Raw genomic sequence first — 21,248 nt, 5'->3', positions numbered from 1 at the left:
AAATGAAGGCGGGCATTTTCTGCACTCGTTTTTTTTCAAATTTCTGTGTAAAAATCGTACATACAGCTCATTTAAAATTAATTTGTATTTGCTTGCTACAGCTTCTTTCTTCAACTTTGCAATAGACTGAAATGGAATTGATTACAGGTGTTCTTGCCAATGTCTGTAGTTGTGCCTATGACGGTTTATGTCATTTATGGTTCTTGCTACTCTACTAGCGTCATAAGTGATTAATAAGTTTCGATGCGTGTTGTTCGTTTTGCAGCAACTGGCCCGGTATCAGCTGCAAAACATCACCCGCCCCATCAAACAACTCTTCCAAAATCATATGATAATAACAATAACAGACATAAATTTTTTGTTTTTTTTTAGATCCCTAAACTAATCAGATATGAAAGGCATCAGCATTAGCTGACTGTTGTACAAACACATATTGAAATCGCCTTCACCCGCTTTATGTAATAAAGAATAAAAACAAGTAGATTCGATAACGACATCGTAGCTGTATTAAACATTTGATTTATAAACCACATTCGTTTAGACTAGTTAAGGCATAAATACATGGCAGGGAAATATTCATCTTGGAACGAAGACTGGAAATAAAACAAAATCTAATTCTCCCATCATTGAACTTGATGGACGACGCAATTTTCACAACTAATAATTCTTTGGTGGCTCAGTATAATAGCTGCGAGTTGCATACGTTGTTGTGTAATAATCTGGAGCTTCGGTGTAGTAAATGGGAACGGCGTATGTGGTGGTGTAGTAACTGGGAGCGGTGTATGTGTTAGTGTAGTACTGTGGCGCTTTTGTCGTGCAGTATTTTGAGGCTTCAGTTTGGTAGTAGCTTGGAACTGAATAGTACTTCTGTGCCTTGGTGTAGTAGCTAGGACTGGCATAGGTTGTAGTGTAGTATACTGGAGCTTCAGTGTAATAAATTGATGCAGCATACGTTGTGGTGTAGCCTAGTACTCGGGAGCCTTTGTAATGTAGTATTGAGGTGCCTTACTACACAGAGGTTGCACAATACTACACCACGAAGACTGCTGAATAGTACACAACTAAAGCCCCGGAGTAATATACAAAGAAAGCTGAGTACTATACCACCACTTACGGAATACACTAAAATGTATACTGTCCCTAGCTACAACACTGAGCCCCTCAAATACTATTCAGCCCCGAGCTGCTACCAAAGCGAAGCTCCACAGTACTACACTAGAAGGGCGGCCGAATACTACACCACTACGTATGCTGCCCCCAGCTGCTCCGATGCTGCAAAATACTATCTTCCCCGAGCTACTACACTGAAGCAGCTCCAAAACTTCTTAGTTAGCTATGCTTTTGTAAAGAGCTGTATGGTGAAAGATGATATTAATAGTTGATGCTTCTGTTGTTATTTCATCTACCACATTTATCCGTTTATCACAGTCGTCCTCGAATTAAGACATGAATTCAAACGAGATGGTCCATGCAATAAAATGTCGTGTTGCCCAGGACAATTTTTAACGTTAAATATCTGCTAAACCATTCTTCATTCAAAGCGATATTATTTTTGTCTTCAACACGAAACACTAATCCCATTAAACACACACGCACACACGGCTATCCTTACTTATATGAACGATGATTAAACACAGCGATCACGACATAGATAGCGTGATCATCTGGAGTGGGCGGGAATCGAACACGGACATTCGATTTGAAAGTGCAGTGACATTATCAATCCGCCAAGATCTTGTACGTTAAATGTATCTGTCTTGATACATGCAGATTTCAATTTTTGTTGATACGTTTGCTCCTACATTGCGAACGTCTCTATCAAATGTCCTTCCCAAACAGCAACAACAAGACATATCTAATTCAACAAACGCGCCGCACGTTTGTTGAATATGAATAAATATAATAGGAATATGAACAGCAATAAGAACTCATTACTTGGGAAGTCACTGCGAATTGTGATTATTCTCCTCGCGCTATTGGGGTTTGCATGGGACATCATTCAGAGGATCACGCTAGTGCCTAGAGAGATCCATAAGTGATTTTCTAGAACACTTCAGCTATTACTTCCGATGGATTAGAGGTAATTATTGGAACCTTTGGCAGGGCTTGAACCATTTGCTCTGGAAGGTGTATAAATGCCTGGTAGTCTGATTTTTACTATCACTCACCAAGTTAGCTCAGCAACAGCAGAACATCAAAAAATCAAACTCTTCTCCAGGATGAAACAACTAACGTAATTTAATTTTCTTATTTGATGTGAATTTAAATGTAATTTTCAGTAATTGCATTGATGTTCTCTTTTAGATATTCCCAGTAATTTTTTTCTCTTTTCTTTTCTTTTCTTGTGTTCAGTTCGAGCTCAGCTCAAAGAAACTGGTCATGATAGTTTTGTTCCTCAAACGGAAACACTGGGAGAAGAAAACTCGCCTGTTTCTCGCCTCAACATTGCTGAAGACACAAGGGGTAGACAAACAATGCTTCCTCAACCAAGCCAGGTATGCGCCATGCTCGGCAATTGCAATCCTCAAGGTATCATTTCTCACCGTTTATACAAATGGCTCATCTAGCCATTCCCTCCCAAGCTTAATGATTTTAAAACGAACGTCTTATTTTGTGATTCGCAATATGAATTCCAAAAACAGTTCCACTCCAGGCATTTGGTACCGTAGCGAATGCTGCTGCCGCTCTGATGGGTTCCCCAGCATCTTCTTCGCCGTTGATGACCTACCGCGCTGCAGGAACCATGGCTTACCCCGCTCCTATGGCACCTGTTCCTGCAATGCCATTGTATTCCACTGCTGCCACACCTGCCCCTGTGCCGATGAGTTAACCTACTTCCAGTACGCCAACAAGCTACAATGTTGCTGGTACGATGAGCTATACCACTCCCGCACCTCCTTCCCCGGTCACAACCAGCTATGCCACTCCGGCTACCATGAACTATTCTATGGCTCAACTCCCTACTCCGGCACCTATGTCCTAAACTGCACCTTCGCTACCTTCATGAGCACCTTCCTTACCTTCACCCGCTCCAATGGGCTATCCTACAATTTCAGCATCTACACCAGCACCAAACGTATATCCTGCAGCACCGTCAGCACCCGTAACTATGGGTAATCTCGCACCAATGACACTTCCGGCTGCACCTATGGCATTTTCACCTTTATCGATGAGCTATTCTGCTCCACCTGTAACTATATCGGCAACAGCAGGCTATCCCACACCTTCGGCAGCCACACCCACACCGATGGGGTATGCTGCACTTCCATCAACTACGGCAGCACCCGCAGTCTATCCTTCAACCCCAGTTATGGCTGCTGCACCAATGGGCTATCTTGCAACTCCATCCACTATGTCCACTATGAGTTCACCGGCAGCGATGAGTTATCCTTCACCTCCAACAACTATGCAAATGCCAATGGGTTACACCGCAGCTCCTGCTCCAGCGTCTGCCCCGATGATCGATTCCTTTGTCACTCCCATCCGCACCGATGAGTTACGCTACACCTTCTATGGCTACACCTTTTCAAATCGGCTACTTTGCACCTTCTGCATCTACACCATCACCGATGGGCTATTCCTTACCACCGGCATTTATGCTCGCATCCACGAGCATTGCTGCACCGTTGGCCTCTACGGCACCTGCTGCAATGGGCTATCCTGCATCTGGGGCACCTACACCTGCACCAGTGAACTATCCTGCACTTCCAGCGATGCCACTTTGCAACACCTTCCTCCTATTTAATGAGTTCCGCACTTCCTGTAACTACTCCCCGTCCGTATCCGATCAATCTATCTTTAACCTACTAATTAAACATGGCCTTCTGTAATGTTAAGAAGTATGCCCGATAAACAATACAATATAAACGAAAATATTTAAACGATTATTCAAAATGAGCAACGATTAGGAGATTTACTGCATTATGCGGGTGAACGACGACAGTATAGGAACAATTTTGGAGGAAAATATTTACTATATTTAAACTAGAATAAGCTTAAAAATATTCACGGTTGAGTGCCTTCGGGAACTGCCCCCGAGGCCATTCCCGCGCTCCCTTTTGCTCCGTAGACCGAGGCGGATGTTAGTTCCTCATACAATATAATAAAATATATTTGCTGATGGACGCAAAGTACGAGAAAAGAAAACTGAAGTAAACTGGGCAAGTTCGGTTTGCTTGCCCAATTCTTAGCAGAAGAAAGCCCCACCTGACCATTTACGTGAACCTTCGCACAGTCCTAATCGTTTCTACTTTACTTATCATAGGTTGATAATTTCGAAGCAATCGGGACTGCAACCAGTATTCACGTCAAATTTACTTGTTTAGCGGGGGGTGGCAACTCCCTAAACCGACTTTCTTCCTACTTCAGTTTCACATTTCTTTTTTTTTTCAATTGCTATACTTACCTTGTCCCTCGTTTGTGCGGACCTTTATGTACTATAGAGGTTGCTGCTCGCAACATGTTTTCCCAAATGCCCACCGTATGGCAGATGGTCCACAACTTATGTGGCACATTCACGACTGAACTTTTCAGGACGTGACACCTCTATAGGGAGTGATCGACACCGCCTATTCCTACCACTCCAATGATAATACGTCAGTAGCATCCCTTTAATACACGAAATTAAGTGCCAAACCTCACTGCTGCAAGCTTTGCCAGTTTTCCACCCATATTCGTTCATTAATTTTAACCTGTGGACTAAATTCACAAAATAAACAGTGAACTGTGTAGTCTGGGCGAAGCTTGTAATAACGGAACAATTTTTATTTTTTTTAAAGTTAAATTATACAAATAAAACGATTTGTGGCACAACAGTACAGTTTGCTATAGGGACCCTTTAAAGGTGGTCTGCCTTATTTCAGTACTGACCTATGTTATTCTATATTCTATGGAAAAATTTAGAAACAAACAAATTCTTACCTATTTAAAAAAAAATTTGTTTTATTATTCAAATTAGATGTTGTTGTGCCTGTAGTGGTCGTGTAAATAAAATTTAAAGCCCGACAAAAAAATAAGCCCGACTTTTTTTAAAATTAAGTTGAGCTTCTAACAGTCAAACTAGATGGTGCTGGTGTGCCTTTAGTAATCGTGTAAACAAAAATTTAAACCCAATGAAATAAGCCCGACTTTTTTTAGTGCGCTAGTGTAAAACATCAAAATTATTCTTTACATTTTTCATCAACGACTGACCTGACGATAAAACAAATTACTGCATTAAAATTTGTATTCAACAAAGAAAATAAGGTGTGATTTTCAACCAATTCCAAAAGCTGTCGTTTTTTTGCAAATTTTGAAAAAAATAAGAAGGGTATACCGTTACAGCTTTTTCATTTTTTTAAAAAAAGAAAAAGCTGCTGTATCTTAATTTTTAAGATACAGCAGTATGTCGCTGTAGTTAACTGGAACAAGATCATTTCTAATATCCAATCTATATTAGTGCACTTGAATGTCATGCAGGTTCAAGTTCCCAAATAGCTTCCTACATTGAAATGAAACTTTTTTGTCCTCTCATTTTATATGAGGTCACTCTTAGTTCATTAGCCCTGAGGTAACGAAACGCGCACCTTACAGTTGGTGACATCATAGCTAATATTCTTACCCCACAAACGTAAACGTGATGCATCCTCGATATCCCAGGTCCCACGTTTCTTTAACTATTAAATTTGCAAAATTATTTAACAGCATTGAAGAAATTCCCCGAAATTCTCAAACTGGCTAAAAAAAATTGATAAGCTGCAGCACACAATCTGATCTAATTTTTATTGAAACGATGAGTTTTAGGTAGTGATGAGTTTTCCATCTTGATAAATTGTGAATGTTGGTAATTGCGTGTCAATTGTTCACGCACCTGGAAATGGGTCGTCGGATAACAAATACGCCGACATCACCGTCACCAGCCAATCTGACGGACGCAACCTTGGCAACAGCAATCAATGGATGTTAATGAATTTCGTTTGTGATTTTCTAAGTTTTGGGAATTAGAGATAATTGTATTTTAAAATTCCTGTTCTTCCAACCGACAGCTATATTCAGTCAGCTACACCACCCGAGCGGAGTCTCAGGTTCAGAAAAAAAGCAAGGAATCATCTACCACTCTTTCCGCTAAGGATCGTACTCCGATCTGTTTTATCATTTCACGGTTAAAACCATGTTTTTTTGTATAGGTTGTCTATTTTCTTTCAACGCAATGCCTTTTTACTTCCTCTAGTAGCATCACTGCCTGAAAGGTATCATGTTTCTTATATGCCATAATCTTAGAATTATATGCGGTGTAATACAAGTGTATCAAACATTATACATTAGCGGAGTGGGTAACAACAGACGTCTGAAAGATATCCAAACAGAACAACATAACCAAATGAAAACTGAAACCAATTTATGCCAATAAATATTAACGAATTTTCCGATGCGTGCCAAAGTTTCGTTCTTGTTAAGTGAACGTGAGGAAGAGCAAGAAATATGATTTGACAAACACATGTTGTATAACTTGTCATTTGAACCCCAAAATATCTTTAGGAATTGGTTTACGTCATGTGGTTTCAGTATCTTTCGCATTGAGGATAGAGAGTCGCGCAGTTTTTGAATTTTCTTCCATGTTTGGCGGCTTCGTGATAAGCCTTCATACTGTCATAAAATGGCTGTGTATCCGATCGCCCAGTATCCAATTCATTGTTTCCATAGATTTTACTGTATCATTTATGTAAAATTTAATTACACTTCTGTAGTAAGACTTGATAATTACCTGAGCTCGGTGGTGAGATTTGCGAGCTGCCTCTGATTGTCGTCTTTACTGTCATTATGTTTCTCAAATAACCGGCATACCAAGCGTTTCCGACAATCAACCTCAGCCTGTTCAGCTCCTAGGCGACGAAAATGCTCGTCCATTTCATGAAGGATTTGTATAATACGAGCCCATTGAAAATTCAGTTCATTTCCTTCGTCATCTGGCAGAGAGCGCTTCCCATAATAAGACTGGACGCTGGTACCTTTCTCGGTAAAATTCATTATACATTAATATCCATACAGCCAAAGGAAAAATAAAAACATTAGGATGACTTTTGTTTTTAATGCTTCATCCACTTTGAGCAGGAACTCTTGGTGAAAAGTTTATCTAGTTTCTTTTAGAAAAATTGATTTTAATTTGACTGACCGATTGCACTATTTCCATCTGCTTTATGTACAGTGCCAAAAAAGCCAAATATGAAATCATTCACACAACCAAAATTGCCCATCAGCTTCGATTAGAGATTACATTAAACGGGTATATGCAAAAAAAAAAACCTACACCAAACTTTAGAGCCTAAATGAAAATATCCTGTAAGCCATTCAAAATGAAAAAGTTGGAAGAGTCTCATTCTTAAGAGAGTATAACACGTAAGGTGAAGAAAATAGTGCTGCATCGAGATTATTCATTACCTTGTGGCTAAACAATTTGCTATGGACATTCATGCGTTCGTTTTTTAGGTACATTACTTTTAAAGCCAGTTTTGACTGGCGAGTTTTGAAGAAATTCAAAAAAAATTACGGAAGAGCTTGTCCCTTGTTCTCGAAGTCATAGGATTTACAATATAGTGTTTAAAAAATCTTTGTTAGACGTAGTACCTGTGAAGATTGCTGATGCTGTCATATAGGCAATTCCAAGAAGAGCGAGCAAAGCCAAGGAAAGGCCTAGGATGATGACAAGTGCGTACGAAGCCGATACGGTGGCCGTCGAGTTGATGTACGATAGAAATAGGCGTGCCGCACTGTTAGCCGTTTCACTCGATAAGATTTGACCAAGTGCAAGGTTTTCACTTTCGTCGTTCATACCTTAAAGACCCAGCGGAAATTTATTTAAATAACCGCAAGCATATTCACCGCATCGTTTAAAGCTATATACACGGGACGTTAATCTAAGCTGAAATACGCTTAATCCACCTCATACAGCTTAATACATCTATATTCTATTTAGTGGCGATAGAATAGAACTATTCACAATTATATTGTATACCATACTATCAAAGATTGAACAATTGCGGGACGTAGGCAATTGGGATCAAAGAAAGTTGGTGTTGGTTGACCGTTACCGCTGGCATTTCCGTGAGCACATTTTTGAAAAAAATGAGTTTCATATGTACATTGTCTTCCCACGCACAAAAGCAGTGCAAATACCTATTTACAGTTTTCGATGAAAGTTTGATAATAGAGTCGGTCAGTCATGTTTGTCCAGTAGATCTAAGGGTAGCAGTATGAAACAGGATCGTCAAAAGCCAAATTGGTTAGCAACCTGTAAAAATTGAGGAAGCTGCCATGGCGGTGATAAAGAATATGGCGAAGATGACACCGGAAAGAACGATAATAACAAAGAGGGCGTTTGTATGGCTCAGCATCGCCGATGTTCCGACTGTTAGATTGAAGATATTACGGACTGCGACATCAAGAACCCGACCTAGCTCAGAGAGCTGATCTTCCAGCTTCAATTCGTCCCCATTTCCTGTTTGCCATATACAGAGTTTTGCAGAGTAGAAGGATAAATGTCGTTTGTCTCATCAATCGCCTAACCATAGGCTTGCTGGTAGAACATAGTTGAGGTATGAATTAATAGATTACACGTCATTAGAGTCATGCTTGAGTTTTTGTTACAGTCATGTCTGCAGGTACTATCAGTGAAAAAAAAAAATGTCTGATAAACTTAATTAATACGCGACCTGGCTTTCCATGATAATGCGTCTGCATCTACAATTGAAGAGTGGCACAGCAAGTAAAGGCTGTACCACACGAAAAGCAAACTGCTATACCACCATTCTAAGTAACAAAGCTCAGAACAGATTTTTGCTTGTAATAAGTTTCAAGTAATTTTATTAAATGGAACGTGATAAAGCTTAGACTAACTGTGAGTTTTTGCACCGGTACAGACCCGTAAACTCATAACCTGATGCAACTACCCATCATGGACTCATGTATCGGCTCGCTAGTATAGCTACCTATTTCTACGGCTAGTTAATATATAACTAATTCAAATCTTGCTTATAAAATTAATCACTAGTTACATAATTCAAAAATAAGAAGTTGACATACTTAACAGCGGGTCGATGAAGTTCTCGAAAGATAATGCGTCAACGGCTAGTGACATTCCAATGATGGAAAATAGCGCTTTTAAGGTCAAAATACTATGAACCATTTTTTTTTAACTCAGCTGTTTTGCAGGAAAGGGTGGTAATGCCAAAAAACAAACGAAAAATACGTCCTACATAAGTATAAAGGGAAAAAAATGCTTTAGGATATATTCACTTCAAAATAAATTAACAAACATCTGCATGCAACCAAATGCATTTAGTATCGATCACAGGCGATTCAGACTAGTTTACGCTGATGTTTTGTAAAATCTCTCAGTACAGACGAGGTGGGCACGATTCTGCGATGCTTTCAAATGCACGGGTGGGATGATAGCTATGTCAGTTTTGTTAACTAGCACCTTCGTAAAGCTAAGCTAAGGTGGACAGAAAATTACCTGAGATCAACAACTTAGAAATCTGTTTTTTTGTTTTACCCACAACACATGTTAATGGATTCGAGCGTAACATGTAAATAGCTACGCTGTGTCCGCAAAAGCTTTATTTAGCTTTTCATTTTTAGTTGTCTGAACTGAAAACGTCAGCAAACTTTCAAATGATTCTTTGCTTCTGTTGCTAAGTGTTTTATTTATACGGAATGTAGAACAATAGATGATACGTTACCTCAAATGAAGTAAGAGCGAACGATGAAAATCCCTTTGAATCGATTAGCACAATTTCCGATGCGGAGTACAAGATGTGTTAACAATAGCGCAATGCAGAGGGAACTGGAGAATCTATGTTTCTCCATGTAGCCTATGTACCCTTCACCAACAACTCGGAAATACCGTAATCTAAAGCAGGATGAATGTAACGAGCCCAGCTGATGACTGTATTCGTTACAGCAGCATGTTGGCGCTTCCCTATGGTGGAGGTATGCTGCGTGTATTTGTTATTCACACATCCGGCCAATCACGAACGTACTAATCAAGGAAAAATTCGAACTCACAGCTGACTTTTTATTGCTGCCAACAATAAATAATGGCACTACCACTATTTATTTGGATACAATCGGCATAAAATTTCGTCAAGCTGAATTCTTCTAAAATTGCAGACTCCAATGTGAAACATTTCGCTTACCACGTAGTACTATCTCAGAACCATTTAATTTTAAACATTTTAAATACCTTTCATACCTATACAATTTAACATACTAAATCGTGGTAGATATATCCTAGCCAATTTCAAATATGAGTTGGGGAATACAATGTGAGAGGTCAACGTGAGACATAACAGTTTGATTTGGTTAATCGCTTAACACTTTACCATAAGTTCAAATCAAATAAAGAAAATTTGCGGCTGTCGTCATAGGTATCGAAAGAGAAGTATAAATCGGAACTTGAAGCATTCATTCGAAAGAGACTGAGGGGAGCACGTCGTGTAAAATTAGGCTTATTACAGTTGTCATTTTTCCGTTTTCCGTAACCTTCAAACAAGTTGATGGGTTGACGAAATTCTTGCACGGAAGTAAAAATTAAGTAGTTTGTGCAACCGTCGAATGGAACCATGAAACCCGTTGGCCATCTGTGTTTTTTCAGTCTACTATGCTGTACGTAATAAAAATCTTGTCAGCATAGCATAAACAGCGTAAGTCTTTGCTAACGAACGTAACTCTGCGGTGGGTAACTGTTCTCCGTCTATGTGCAACCCACAGCTGTTAGGGAAGAGCTCGTTGTTATGCCCCGAATGGCAACAGGCCTGTTCGTAAAGCCTATATCAGCTAACCCACGGAAATCTTCGAAGGGCGGACAAACTAAAAAAATCGCCGAAGTCTACCGGAGCTAAACACGTATTCAGTCTAGATTTGCGGTGCACATGCGTCCCGAGCTTCTAACGGGATGTGACGTTTTCACGCATATTACCATACACTGTAGATATTTTTTTTTAGTACCGTCTTGCACAAATGTTCCAACCGTCAATTGTTTTGGGTTGGACAAACCGAAAAAATTTGGGATACAAAGAGAAACAATGGTTTTATTTCTGAGGGATAGAACGTAAAAAATGGAGGGCATCTGGTGAGAGTTGATGGTCTCCCATCAGCTGCTATTTATACAATTGAAAACATTGATTAAAACTGTTTTGACGCCGATTTTGTGAATGGGATGCTTTACCGTTGAACTGTACCATCCAAATAAAATAATGCCTAACAATTTGTTTTTGTCAAATCAAGTCTACCATACTGATGATTTCGAAATATTTCTAGTGATATAAATGATGGAAGGAAATTTTATTTATTTATTTATTGCATATCAAAACGTGCAAGTGACTCGATTCACTATTACAAAACTGGAATGTAGTTGCAGTGAAATTTCAATTTCTCATTTGTAATGTGCATGAGGAAATCAAATATTTCCAAGAAGTCATGAATCAGCGAGACAATAAAAAACGCGAATCTGGAGAAGAATTTGAATTGTTTGCAAGCATCGTCAAATGAGGCCAGGTTTTAGCGATTAATCACTTGTTTTCAACACCTTAATACTGCTGTCTTAAATTTCACGGGTAGGCATCACTAAATAATCTAGTGTTAGCTTTTAGAGAGGAGCAGCATCATAAGATATAGTACATATTGAAAAGCAGGGAGTGGATACATTTCCCAACATTAAAATACTCGTATATGGCAAAGTCTCAAAAATAAGTAGCCTAAGACATTTTCAGCCATAATAAACAAAATAAAACTACATTTGGTGGAAACCTAGGCCACAAAGAAATATAGTTTTGCGGAGCTGCTCATTTGTGACGACGCCCTCTGTTGTGCCTAATCAATGGCAAAATGTTTTCCATTTTTCATTTGCCGTAAGATGAAGTTTTATTTGTGTTTCTGGTATAATTCTTCTGGATGATCACAAGCCGAAACATGTACCCTAAAAACTCTTAAGAATTTTTCCTACATTGCTAATAAGGTTTCAAATGACTGACAAAAAAAAAATGGGAAAAATACTGTACATAAATAAATAATAATAATAATAATAAATCATCCCAACGAATTATTCAGTTACCATGTCCTGCTCTTTTTAACCAATCTTCCTTGCGGTAGAAGAGGGAAAAAAAATTTGTGCTGCCATTCATTTCGACATTTGTCCGCGTGGGCATGAATAATAATGAAACAAACATGCGACATATGGCATAACGGTGAAAAGCAATTACTTTGATGGCTAGATTTTGTTAGCAGTCTACGAGATGCAAACGCAAAACAGTCCTTCCACCTTGCTTGGTTTTAGAAGCTCAAGTTTTAAGCAAGAATTGGGAATCCCTGATTTGCGAATGCTAGTTTTCTTGCAGTCTCACGTAACAATATAGCTGCTTGCCATTCTTAACTGAATGAACTATGCATTCGGTACAGGCACGATAAAGTGACTTCTAAAGAGAGAGACAAGTACTCGCATATTGTCATAGGAAATCTGAAATTGTTTTCATTTCCCGGTAGCTTATGCTTAAGGGGCGGTTCTACATATTTTACAGTATCAATTTTGCTATACACTCGTTCTTTATTATATCCCCCTACTAGCGACGGCTATCAAGATATTTTAGCATTTCAACCCTAATAACAAAACATGCAACCTATCCTATAGTACGAGCTGTTGTTTTAGATCTTCCCCTATTCGCCGGTCCCCATTACTTCCAAGATGAAATTTCAAGATTAAATTCATCCTTTATTTCGAAAAACATTATGACAGGGATATTATTTCAAGTTTTTACCCTACTATTGTGGTGCGATATACACGAAACAATGACTTTATATTGCGGAAACACCAAAAGAGAGACAAGACGGAAGAAGAATATACGGAAAAATACAATCTATAGCTCTTACTTTTTCCCTCATGACAAAATGATGGACCACATAGCTGATTTTGAGAAACCGTATCCTGATGATGACAAAATGACTCTGGACAGGGATATGGCGTGCATTCCCGATCACTGGAGCTCAACCAATTTCTTTTTTCATCCTTATATTTGTTTTCCTCCTAGCTTATCTATCAAGTTCAAGTATGCAGCAAGTCTTGTGTTTATTACCTTCTGTCGCAAGTGGTACCGAAATTTAAGGAAAAAGGTGGAAATCACTGGGCGTTGGCATGTTACATACGACGAAGAATTATTTTTTATTTGCTTGCACCGGCATAAACTGAATGCCCGTTCACAATTGTAAGAGTTTGTACCGTACACGCTGAATTTTATTTTATCACGAAACATTATACCTATTGGTGAGCGTACACTTGATCAGAACGATGTGAAATAAAGGGATTTTTTCATTGGTATTGCCAGCACACGAAAACAATTGAGGCCGAATGGCAAGTAGAATGTCATTGGCAGTGGGCTAATCACTTAAATGGATATTGTCGTACATATGGATAGACAGTGGCTTACCGGGGTATAAACTATAAAACTCGAATGTTGAGAAGAAGTACACAATGTTATGAGCAAGTCATTGTACTAACAAGGGGCGGAGTCAGAGTTGTACATCGCAAACGAAGCCACCGAATTATGTGCATCTGATTTCCGCTTTGTTGGATCTTTCTCACTTCGCAACGTGCACGGCAGTCTGTCTTTCGAAATACATATAAAACAAAGCAAGATATAAGAATAAATTAGTTCCTGGCCAGACGTCGTCTACCTTACAGAATTCCCAGTGAATAGTACAAAAAGACACCTTGATTTAAAAATCCCCTCCTTGACATTTCTGTCGCGCACTCATAACACCATGGAACAAGTTATTGAAATCGTAGACTCGTTTGCTCGCGGTGATGCTATTGGAGCATTGGCTGAAACTGGCCGCTTTCTTTACATCTACAACTCCACTACGCTTATTGCATCGGTAGGCGCTATAGTAGGGTTAATTCTTTTAGGATCCCTGTTATGGATCTCCATTGCATCAGTGGCGAAAACCGAGAAGGCTTATAACAGCTACGGCAGCAATAGTTATCGGAAAACACGTTCAACTGGTACGCAGTTTGCCCCAATAGAATTCAATATGCACGTTAGCGACGATTTCTTAGTTGTTCTGTTGACATGCATTTCCCCTGTTTCGCTTTCAGTTGTATTGCGTTCAGCACGGAAATACGATCAAAGAAAATAATCTAATCTATTGTCAATAGAAAACGATGAAGCAGCGCACACATTCATGGATCTACTGGTTATGCTGGACGAAACTTTTCGCAAAATGGAAATTAATAACTTTGACTGCCAGAAGCGTGCTGTTTGCGAAGCTCATCAACGACGCAGCGCTTCAGAAACCATCGGCCCATTCGTTCGACGTATCGTTTATATTTTTGGGTACGACATTACAGGGTCTACCGTTTTTTAGACGTTATAATCTTTACATGTATTACAATACGATTTTAAGTTTTTTAGAATTGAAAGACGTAACTCTTTCGATTCGTCGTTTGTGAAGAAGCCTATAGTTTTGTTGCAAAGCTAACTGTTTAAAAGGAGTACAAAAATGTAAATTTTTAATTGCAGAAAATTGGATGACAAGCCACTGAATGCACTAGAAGCAGAATCTGCTGACTTTTTAGCCAAGTATTTTGAAGCGGCCGATAACGGCAGACGGAGTGAGGATTGTGCTGATTTATATGCAGCCTGCTCGGAGGTACTGAAACGATCTACCAATGTTTGTAATAATGAAACTGAATTTTTACCTTAAACTTTAGGTTAACATTTTCAACCCAATAGTCCATAATTCGCTGTAAGAGCGCGTTACACATTGGTTATCCTCAACATCTGATGAAAATAATATGCTTCAATACTCTTCGACTTCGTAACAACAAGATAAATTAGCTCCAATTTTTTCCGGAAATCAAACTCAATGCAGAAAGACGGGAACCATTAACGTAGAGTGTGTGGAAAATTATAAAATCCATGCTTCACATTCAGTCGTTGCTATACACAAAATCATTCTTGTTGGACTGCATTTTGGAGCAAACGTCAACCAATACTTTATATGGCACAGTGTCGTTAAACCTTTGTTGTGTGTTTGTTATAACCTATTTATTAAAATTTCCTAAATTGCAGTCTCAAAAATGATCACTTTCTTTGCATTGTCTACTAAGCTAGCGTAAATACGAATTTAAAATTGCTAAATTAAGTTTAATAGCTAGGGCATAACGTTCTTTTTCCAACAGCTAATAAGTTAAACTGTGAAACGGCTAGTTGAATTCTTGCTAATTATCTCAAATAAGGGATTATTCAGCAGAAGTGGGTTTTGTATTGCCCCCATCACAATATTATTGCTTCCATAAGCCGAATGGTTCAATGGCGACAGTGAATTGCGTCGCTGTTCCGATAAATATAGGTCAGACAGAATACCGCTTTAAATTTGCAGCTGATAAGCACGTCATAAGGCGCTAGCTTTTTATTGGAATTTTGCAATTGCAGCAGATCCATCAATAACAATGTGAACAAATCAAAGCAACGTACAAGTGATAATTTAACAGAAACTTTCCAAAGCAGATCGCAGACCCTTTATTAAGAATGGCTAAGAGTTATTAATTTCGTAAATATGCCTTTCAAACATACAACTAGTTCGCTTCGCGTTTTATATCTTTACGATTGTCGGTATTCGTAAATGACAACTAAGCCAAACTTTATGACGTTAACAACATTGCGTTGTTTTTCTTTTACTGGTACTGCAGAAGCAGACAAAACATGCCTAACCAACATCACTTTCCTACATTAATTTTTCTTTGCGTAATGTTTCATATGTTGAATTAGACGTGGCTAGAGACGCCATCTGCTGGTAGAACTACTAGCAAAATTAATCCTTTTTAGACTTAAGTTAGTTTTTCTATGATTGATGAAGAATGCTATTTCTACGCTTTAAATATACTACCACAAATATGACCTACATAGGCGATGCATTTCACGCCCCTGACATGATCAATAAGAACTATTCCAATCATTCAACATAAAAAACATTTCAGTTCCGGCCGATAGAAGGCGATAACGAATGGCCAACAGACGGTGTTTACTAACCTGACAAATTTACTGGCCAGATCCCATTGTTGTTGATTTCCACAATTTTATTAGACAAGGGATTATGTTATTTCGGAATGACGAAATTCTGCGAAATGCTAGTTTGATCGCTGCATAGATCATGGACTTCCTCTAAAGTATAAAGTTATATGTGTATTTTCATAGTGTGAATTTTTTACGTTTTCATGTGGAAAACTCGTACCCTGTCGGAAAAATGGTGACACTGACTAAGTTTTTGGTAGTTGCGACATTCACCGTTGTGTTCGTATTGGGTACAGCATTTATATCTGGTGCAAAGCAAGAAAACACTCTGGAGTTAGAAGACCTTGAAAATTCATTTCAAGATGAGAAAGTTAACCCACAGGAAAATTTTGTTCTTAGAAAAGAGAAATCTTTGTTGGAGCCATTGAATCAAGAGAACACTGACCACTACTGGGACGATGTAATTGATTCAGATGATGATGAGGATTCTCACACATCACTGCCTCACTATATAGAATCAAGTACTCTTATTAAAAATACAACTAAAAAGAGGTAAACTTGGGTTAAATCAGCAATAATATATGTACAAAAACTGATTCAGTGTCATTTCTGTTCTAGTCATCTCCTTCTTGTGAGCACATTGGATGGCACCCTTTCTGCCCTTGATGCATCTGACGAAGGCAATGTATTGTGGAAAATTGAGACTGGGCCTGGTAGTCTTCTATCATCTAGTATATCTAAAGTGGAACTAAATAGCCATGGAAAACTTGTAAGACTAATACCCTCTCTGGATGGAGGATTGTATAAATTTGATGGTGAAGGTATAGAGCCTATACCTATATCAGCTGATTCACTTTTGCACTCATCATACCATGCAGCAGATGACCTTCTCATTACTGGTATTCATAACTTGATTGCTCTGCAAAAAAAATTATCATTTATTTGAACATCGAAATTTCAGGTGGCAAAGAAGTTAGAACTTACGGTGTTGACGTACATACTGGGCGTCTCCAGTATATGTGCTCTGCCGATGGTTGCCATGTAGAACCGGCGGAAGCTGGAACAAGCAACGAATTCCTTGTTCTAAGAAGGCACAGCCAAATCGTTCGTGCGATAGAGCCGCGAACTGGAACAGAACGGTGGAATTTTAGTGTCGGTCGACATGAGGCATCTCTCATTCATACCCATGCCGATTGTAGGAGATTGAATTATTTATAATTACATAATGATTTACTTAGAAACAATCCTTTTTTATAGCATTCTCGAGATGTAAATCTGAAAACATCGAGACTACAAAAGAACAAGTGGAATGTGTTTTTAATCATTCAACGGAGGAAGCTTACGTACAAGCACAATCAACCACCGATATGTTGAAACAGTTTCCGGTGGAATTCAAAGTATTTCGCGTACAAGTTTAAAGCAATAGTGCTTCATTACGTAAATTTTTGACGCGTAGGTTATTGTCCCAGATGGAGTTGTTTGTGCCATTCATTCGGAGCGTCCTGGCCAGATTTTGTGGAAACACAAGTTTGATAGTCCAGTTGTCCACGTATGGAAATTAATAGGTGGATTTTAATGTTGAGTGTTGGAAAAAGAAAACTTAACGATGGATGTTACTAGGAGGGATCTTGACGCCTGTTGACTTGTTTAATCCAAACTTTGTCCCAGCCCTGGAAAGTCAGCCGGACGTTCATGAAGACGCCACGGCGATTGCGTCCCCTCTTCTTTATGTCGGTATCCACAATAACCAGCTATATGTGCAAGAAAGTGCTCGTATGACGGATTTCACACTTACGGAACAATCGAGACACGCGACAGGTGGAAACCCAAGTACTTCCTTAAGGTGGTAAACATAAACATCTTCAAATATGCCAGCAAATAAAGTTTTTGTTTCCCGATAGTGCATTATCGTCTCTTCGGGTACCATGGCAACCCTTAACTGCAAAAACATCTTTATTGGCTTACCCAGGCCGACCTGGCCGTTTCGCCACGTCCACTGTGGCCCCTGTCGAGGACAAGAACGAAGCAGATATCGAAAAGCATGCTAAAGAAGATAATGATCCAAAACTTACTGCTCTGGTGGTTCGCCATTCGACTGACCATCCCTACGGTAGACAATGGACTACCATGAAATAGATTCATTTATGTATTTTTCTTTGATCTGTAGATCGAGGGTTTTATTTATTTGAAGAGAGCAAAATACCCAAGAAAGCTAAAAGACCAACAATTCAAGATAACTATTCCGGTCACATCGAAGATGATGAAGAGGAGCTTTGGGAAGGTGGAAGACATACTCCGGTCCATATAGTCATCGTATCGTTATGGTTTTGGTGGCGTGAAGTGGTTTTTATTAGCTTGTTGACTGCTTTCGTCTTTCATATGGTTATAACGAGACAGGTGAGCGTGACACTATTCAAATTCTATATTTTTACTCTGGTGTTCCTTTAATCATACATGTTGCTGTTGGAGTTACAGGTAGTTAAATTCTTACAGCACAGATGGGCAGTAGAGCTTCATCGTCACATCAGTGCAATAGTTCCTCCGTTGGCTCGTCTTACTACACCTGATACTACGGGTGACGGTGCAACGTTTTTGAATAACCCTGCCATCGAAATTGGAGAAGAAGCACGCGACGAATCGATGAAATCGGTGGTCGTTCAACAAGCCCCAGCACAGCTTAACGTTGGCAGTGGCCCAGCTGCATTCGTGTCCCGCTATCTTACAGATTTCGAACCGATTCAATGCCTCGGAAGAGGTGGCTTTGGGTTAGTATTTGAAGTTCGCAATCGGCTAGATGATTGTCACTATGCAGTGAAACGCATTCAACTTCCAAACAGCGAAGAAGCTAGGGAAAAAGTCATGCGCGAAGTTAAGGTATAAAATAATCATTAATGTTTTTATTTAATTGTTATTTAATTTTAATGAACCTGTGGCATATGCATCATTTTCCAATGAAAAGGCATTGGCAAAGCTCGACAATCCTCATATTGTGAGATATTTTCACGCTTGGATAGAATGCCCACCACCTGGTTGGCAGGAATCTCAAGACGTAGCATGGATTAATAGTGAATCAGTAACTGGACCTACTCCTTTCAACACAGGAGAAGACAGTTGCATATCGAAAATCGAACCATACAGTTCCGATGGTTTTGGATTTTCAAACAACAAATCTACAATTGATCAATTTCGATTGTCGAAGCAGATCGACTCAATCGATCTGAGACGTCGGTCGCTGACGGACGACTCATTTGATGTGGTGTTCGAAGATTCTAGTCGCAAAAGAAAAAATTCTTCCAGTGGGTTAAATTTTGAAGATGAAACATCAGAGATATGTTCCAAAAATACCAGTGCACGTGACCCGGAAGGCAGTTATGCAGTTATGAGAAAACCGTTGGGAGGTAGCCGTTCCATGATGAAGAGCCGTCAAAAAAATCTGCTGAAAAGTCGTAATCGCCCTGGGCCAGAAGCGAAAATGTTTCTCTTTATACAAATGCAACTTTGTCGTAAAGAAAGTTTACGTGAATGGTTGCGTGCGCATGTGACTCACCGTGATACGTATCAAGTTCTGCAGATGTTCAACGAAATTGTTCGAGCAGTGGAATATGTTCACCTTCAGGTAATTATAAAAGTAAATAAAATATCTTATCTTATTTCATTCTCTTTTATATATATAGGGTCTGATTCATCGAGATTTAAAACCCTCAAATATCTTCTTTGCTCCTGATGGGGCCATAAAGATAGGTGACTTCGGATTAGTTACTGCGATGGCCGAAGAGGCTTGCATGTATTCGCCTATGTCTCCTGACGGAAACGCTAATTGCGGTATTGGGTTTACACCATTCCAGCGTACTCACACTGACCAAGTCGGGACACAGATGTACATGAGTCCTGAGCAAATTGAAGGCAAACCATACAATCACAAAGTAGATATTTATTCCCTTGGCTTAATTTTGGTAGAGTTGCTTTGGCCCCTTACTACACAGATGGAACAGGTATGAAACGTATAACGTGATATTTTCAATATAAATATGGATTTTTTTTTACCTAAAATCAGGTAACTGTCATTTCCCAGCTACGGAAACTGAGGTTCCCGCAAGGATTCATCGAGAAATATCCGGAAGAAGTAATTCCGTCCCATTTATACCTTTTTACAATGTAGTGCATCGTTGCTGCTACAGTTTAGTAACGTCCATTTAATTTACAGGCGGTACTATTACGTAAGATGCTTTCCCGAAATCCTGATGAAAGGCCGACTACCTATGGTATTCGATCGTCTACACCACTAAAAAATTTTCAGGTGAAATAAAGTTCAACTTCTACTCATAAACATGTCTTACAATCTACTCACGGTTTCGATAATTTATCAAGGACCCGATGGTGGACATTCCGGAATACTTACACTTTAGCTTAGTACGCCCTCGTAGCACGACGCGGACTTCTTCCACTAGTAGTAATTCCTGAGTGACCTATGGTCAATGTATACCCTCCTCCTGCCCCGCTATCCCTTGCATTGGTCTTTCAGTGATGGTACTGAAAACATGTATATTTTGTGCAAAGGTTTTCTACCCTACCTATATCAACAAACTGTTCGAAAACAGCAGGCTTTCCGTTTTATTTGATTCATCTTTTCCTATCTAAGTAAAGGTAACAGGTTTGAAGTTGCCAAAATTGAGAAAAAAGGTTTGTAAAGTGTTTGGCTCTTTGCACATTTTTGTTTCAAGCTGACCGTTAAATTTAATCCGTCAATGTATAAAGGAACTTATTATTCTTGAGGTAATATCTTCGAGAGACCATCTGTATTAGGTACTCTAAAGCAAACGTGATGTCAATCCCCTTTCTCCAGCTAAGAAAAATCTGAGGCAGAATAATTTGCTTTCAACTATGACGAGCTGAAGAAGTAGAGAAAAAAAAGCTGTGCCCTATGGTTTGCACAGAATTAGCTCATATTCGAAACCTATCGAGATGAAATTGAACGAGTAATTTCTAGCCTGCAACTCATTTCACTCGTCTTTCTTAAAGTTCCATTAAATAGGGAACATTATCCTGTAAACACTATTTTAAATGTTCAGAGAGCTGACAAGACAAGGCCCGCGTAACGTAGTCGACGAGATTGACAAGAGACCTGTGCCTTTTAAACTCGTGTGGCTATTTCCTGAGCTCAGCCACAAAAAAGAAATCAAATAAATATAAAAAAAAGGCCACGTGTAG

At 39.2% G+C, this 21,248-nt stretch overlaps 3 protein-coding genes across 3 annotated transcripts in view; 2 read left to right on the top strand and 1 right to left on the bottom strand.

The window, feature by feature from the left end:
• Window positions 1-6,421: 6,421 nt before the first annotated feature.
• LOC130688979 (uncharacterized) overlaps window positions 6,422-21,248 on the bottom strand; it is a 93,324-nt gene continuing 78,497 nt past the window's right edge. The window contains exons 2-6 of the mRNA XM_057511999.2: window positions 9,058-9,170; window positions 8,267-8,473; window positions 7,603-7,809; window positions 6,743-6,986; window positions 6,422-6,687 (exon numbers count right to left, since the gene is read on the bottom strand). Of these exons, the coding sequence (XP_057367982.1) occupies window positions 6,540-6,687; window positions 6,743-6,986; window positions 7,603-7,809; window positions 8,267-8,473; window positions 9,058-9,160 (909 nt within the window). The 5' untranslated portion in view covers window positions 9,161-9,170 and the 3' untranslated portion in view covers window positions 6,422-6,539. The remainder of the gene's footprint in view (window positions 6,688-6,742; window positions 6,987-7,602; window positions 7,810-8,266; window positions 8,474-9,057; window positions 9,171-21,248) is intronic.
• Window positions 13,724-14,865, top strand: LOC130688978 (uncharacterized). The gene is made up of 4 exons (XM_057511998.2): window positions 13,724-14,029; window positions 14,183-14,360; window positions 14,547-14,676; window positions 14,738-14,865. Exons 1-4 carry the CDS (start codon window positions 13,789-13,791, stop codon window positions 14,774-14,776), a joined length of 588 nt encoding a protein of 195 aa, XP_057367981.1. The 5' UTR covers window positions 13,724-13,788; the 3' UTR covers window positions 14,777-14,865.
• On the top strand, window positions 16,088-20,637 carry LOC130689126 (eukaryotic translation initiation factor 2-alpha kinase-like). Its single transcript, XM_057512145.2, has 14 exons — window positions 16,088-16,592; window positions 16,659-16,939; window positions 17,002-17,235; window positions 17,298-17,437; window positions 17,497-17,605; window positions 17,661-17,883; window positions 17,942-18,150; window positions 18,208-18,437; window positions 18,516-18,914; window positions 19,000-19,656; window positions 19,715-20,032; window positions 20,095-20,163; window positions 20,245-20,337; window positions 20,409-20,637. Exons 1-14 carry the CDS (start codon window positions 16,273-16,275, stop codon window positions 20,499-20,501), a joined length of 3,375 nt encoding a protein of 1,124 aa, XP_057368128.1. The 5' UTR covers window positions 16,088-16,272; the 3' UTR covers window positions 20,502-20,637.

This window comes from Daphnia carinata, chromosome 9 (genome assembly GCF_022539665.2).
Source record: "Daphnia carinata strain CSIRO-1 chromosome 9, CSIRO_AGI_Dcar_HiC_V3, whole genome shotgun sequence".
Taxonomy (NCBI): Eukaryota; Metazoa; Arthropoda; class Branchiopoda; order Diplostraca; family Daphniidae; genus Daphnia; species Daphnia carinata.
This window is presented reverse-complemented; position numbering and strand designations above follow the sequence as displayed.

Bases quoted from the DNA above. Each gene is read 5' to 3' on its own strand.
- LOC130688978 (XM_057511998.2), top strand. From the start codon at position 13,789: ATGGAACAAGTTATTGAAATCGTAGACTCGTTTGCTCGCGGTGATGCT. The intron at 14,030-14,182 runs GTACGCAGTTTG...TATTGTCAATAG, and splicing joins TCGGAAAACACGTTCAACTG to AAAACGATGAAGCAGCGCAC. The intron at 14,361-14,546 runs GTACGACATTAC...TTTTAATTGCAG, and splicing joins CGTATCGTTTATATTTTTGG to AAAATTGGATGACAAGCCAC.
- LOC130689126 (XM_057512145.2), top strand. From the start codon at position 16,273: ATGGTGACACTGACTAAGTTTTTGGTAGTTGCGACATTCACCGTTGTG. The intron at 17,884-17,941 runs GTGGTAAACATA...GTTTCCCGATAG, and splicing joins AACCCAAGTACTTCCTTAAG to TGCATTATCGTCTCTTCGGG. The intron at 20,338-20,408 runs GTGAAATAAAGT...TAATTTATCAAG, and splicing joins CACCACTAAAAAATTTTCAG to GACCCGATGGTGGACATTCC.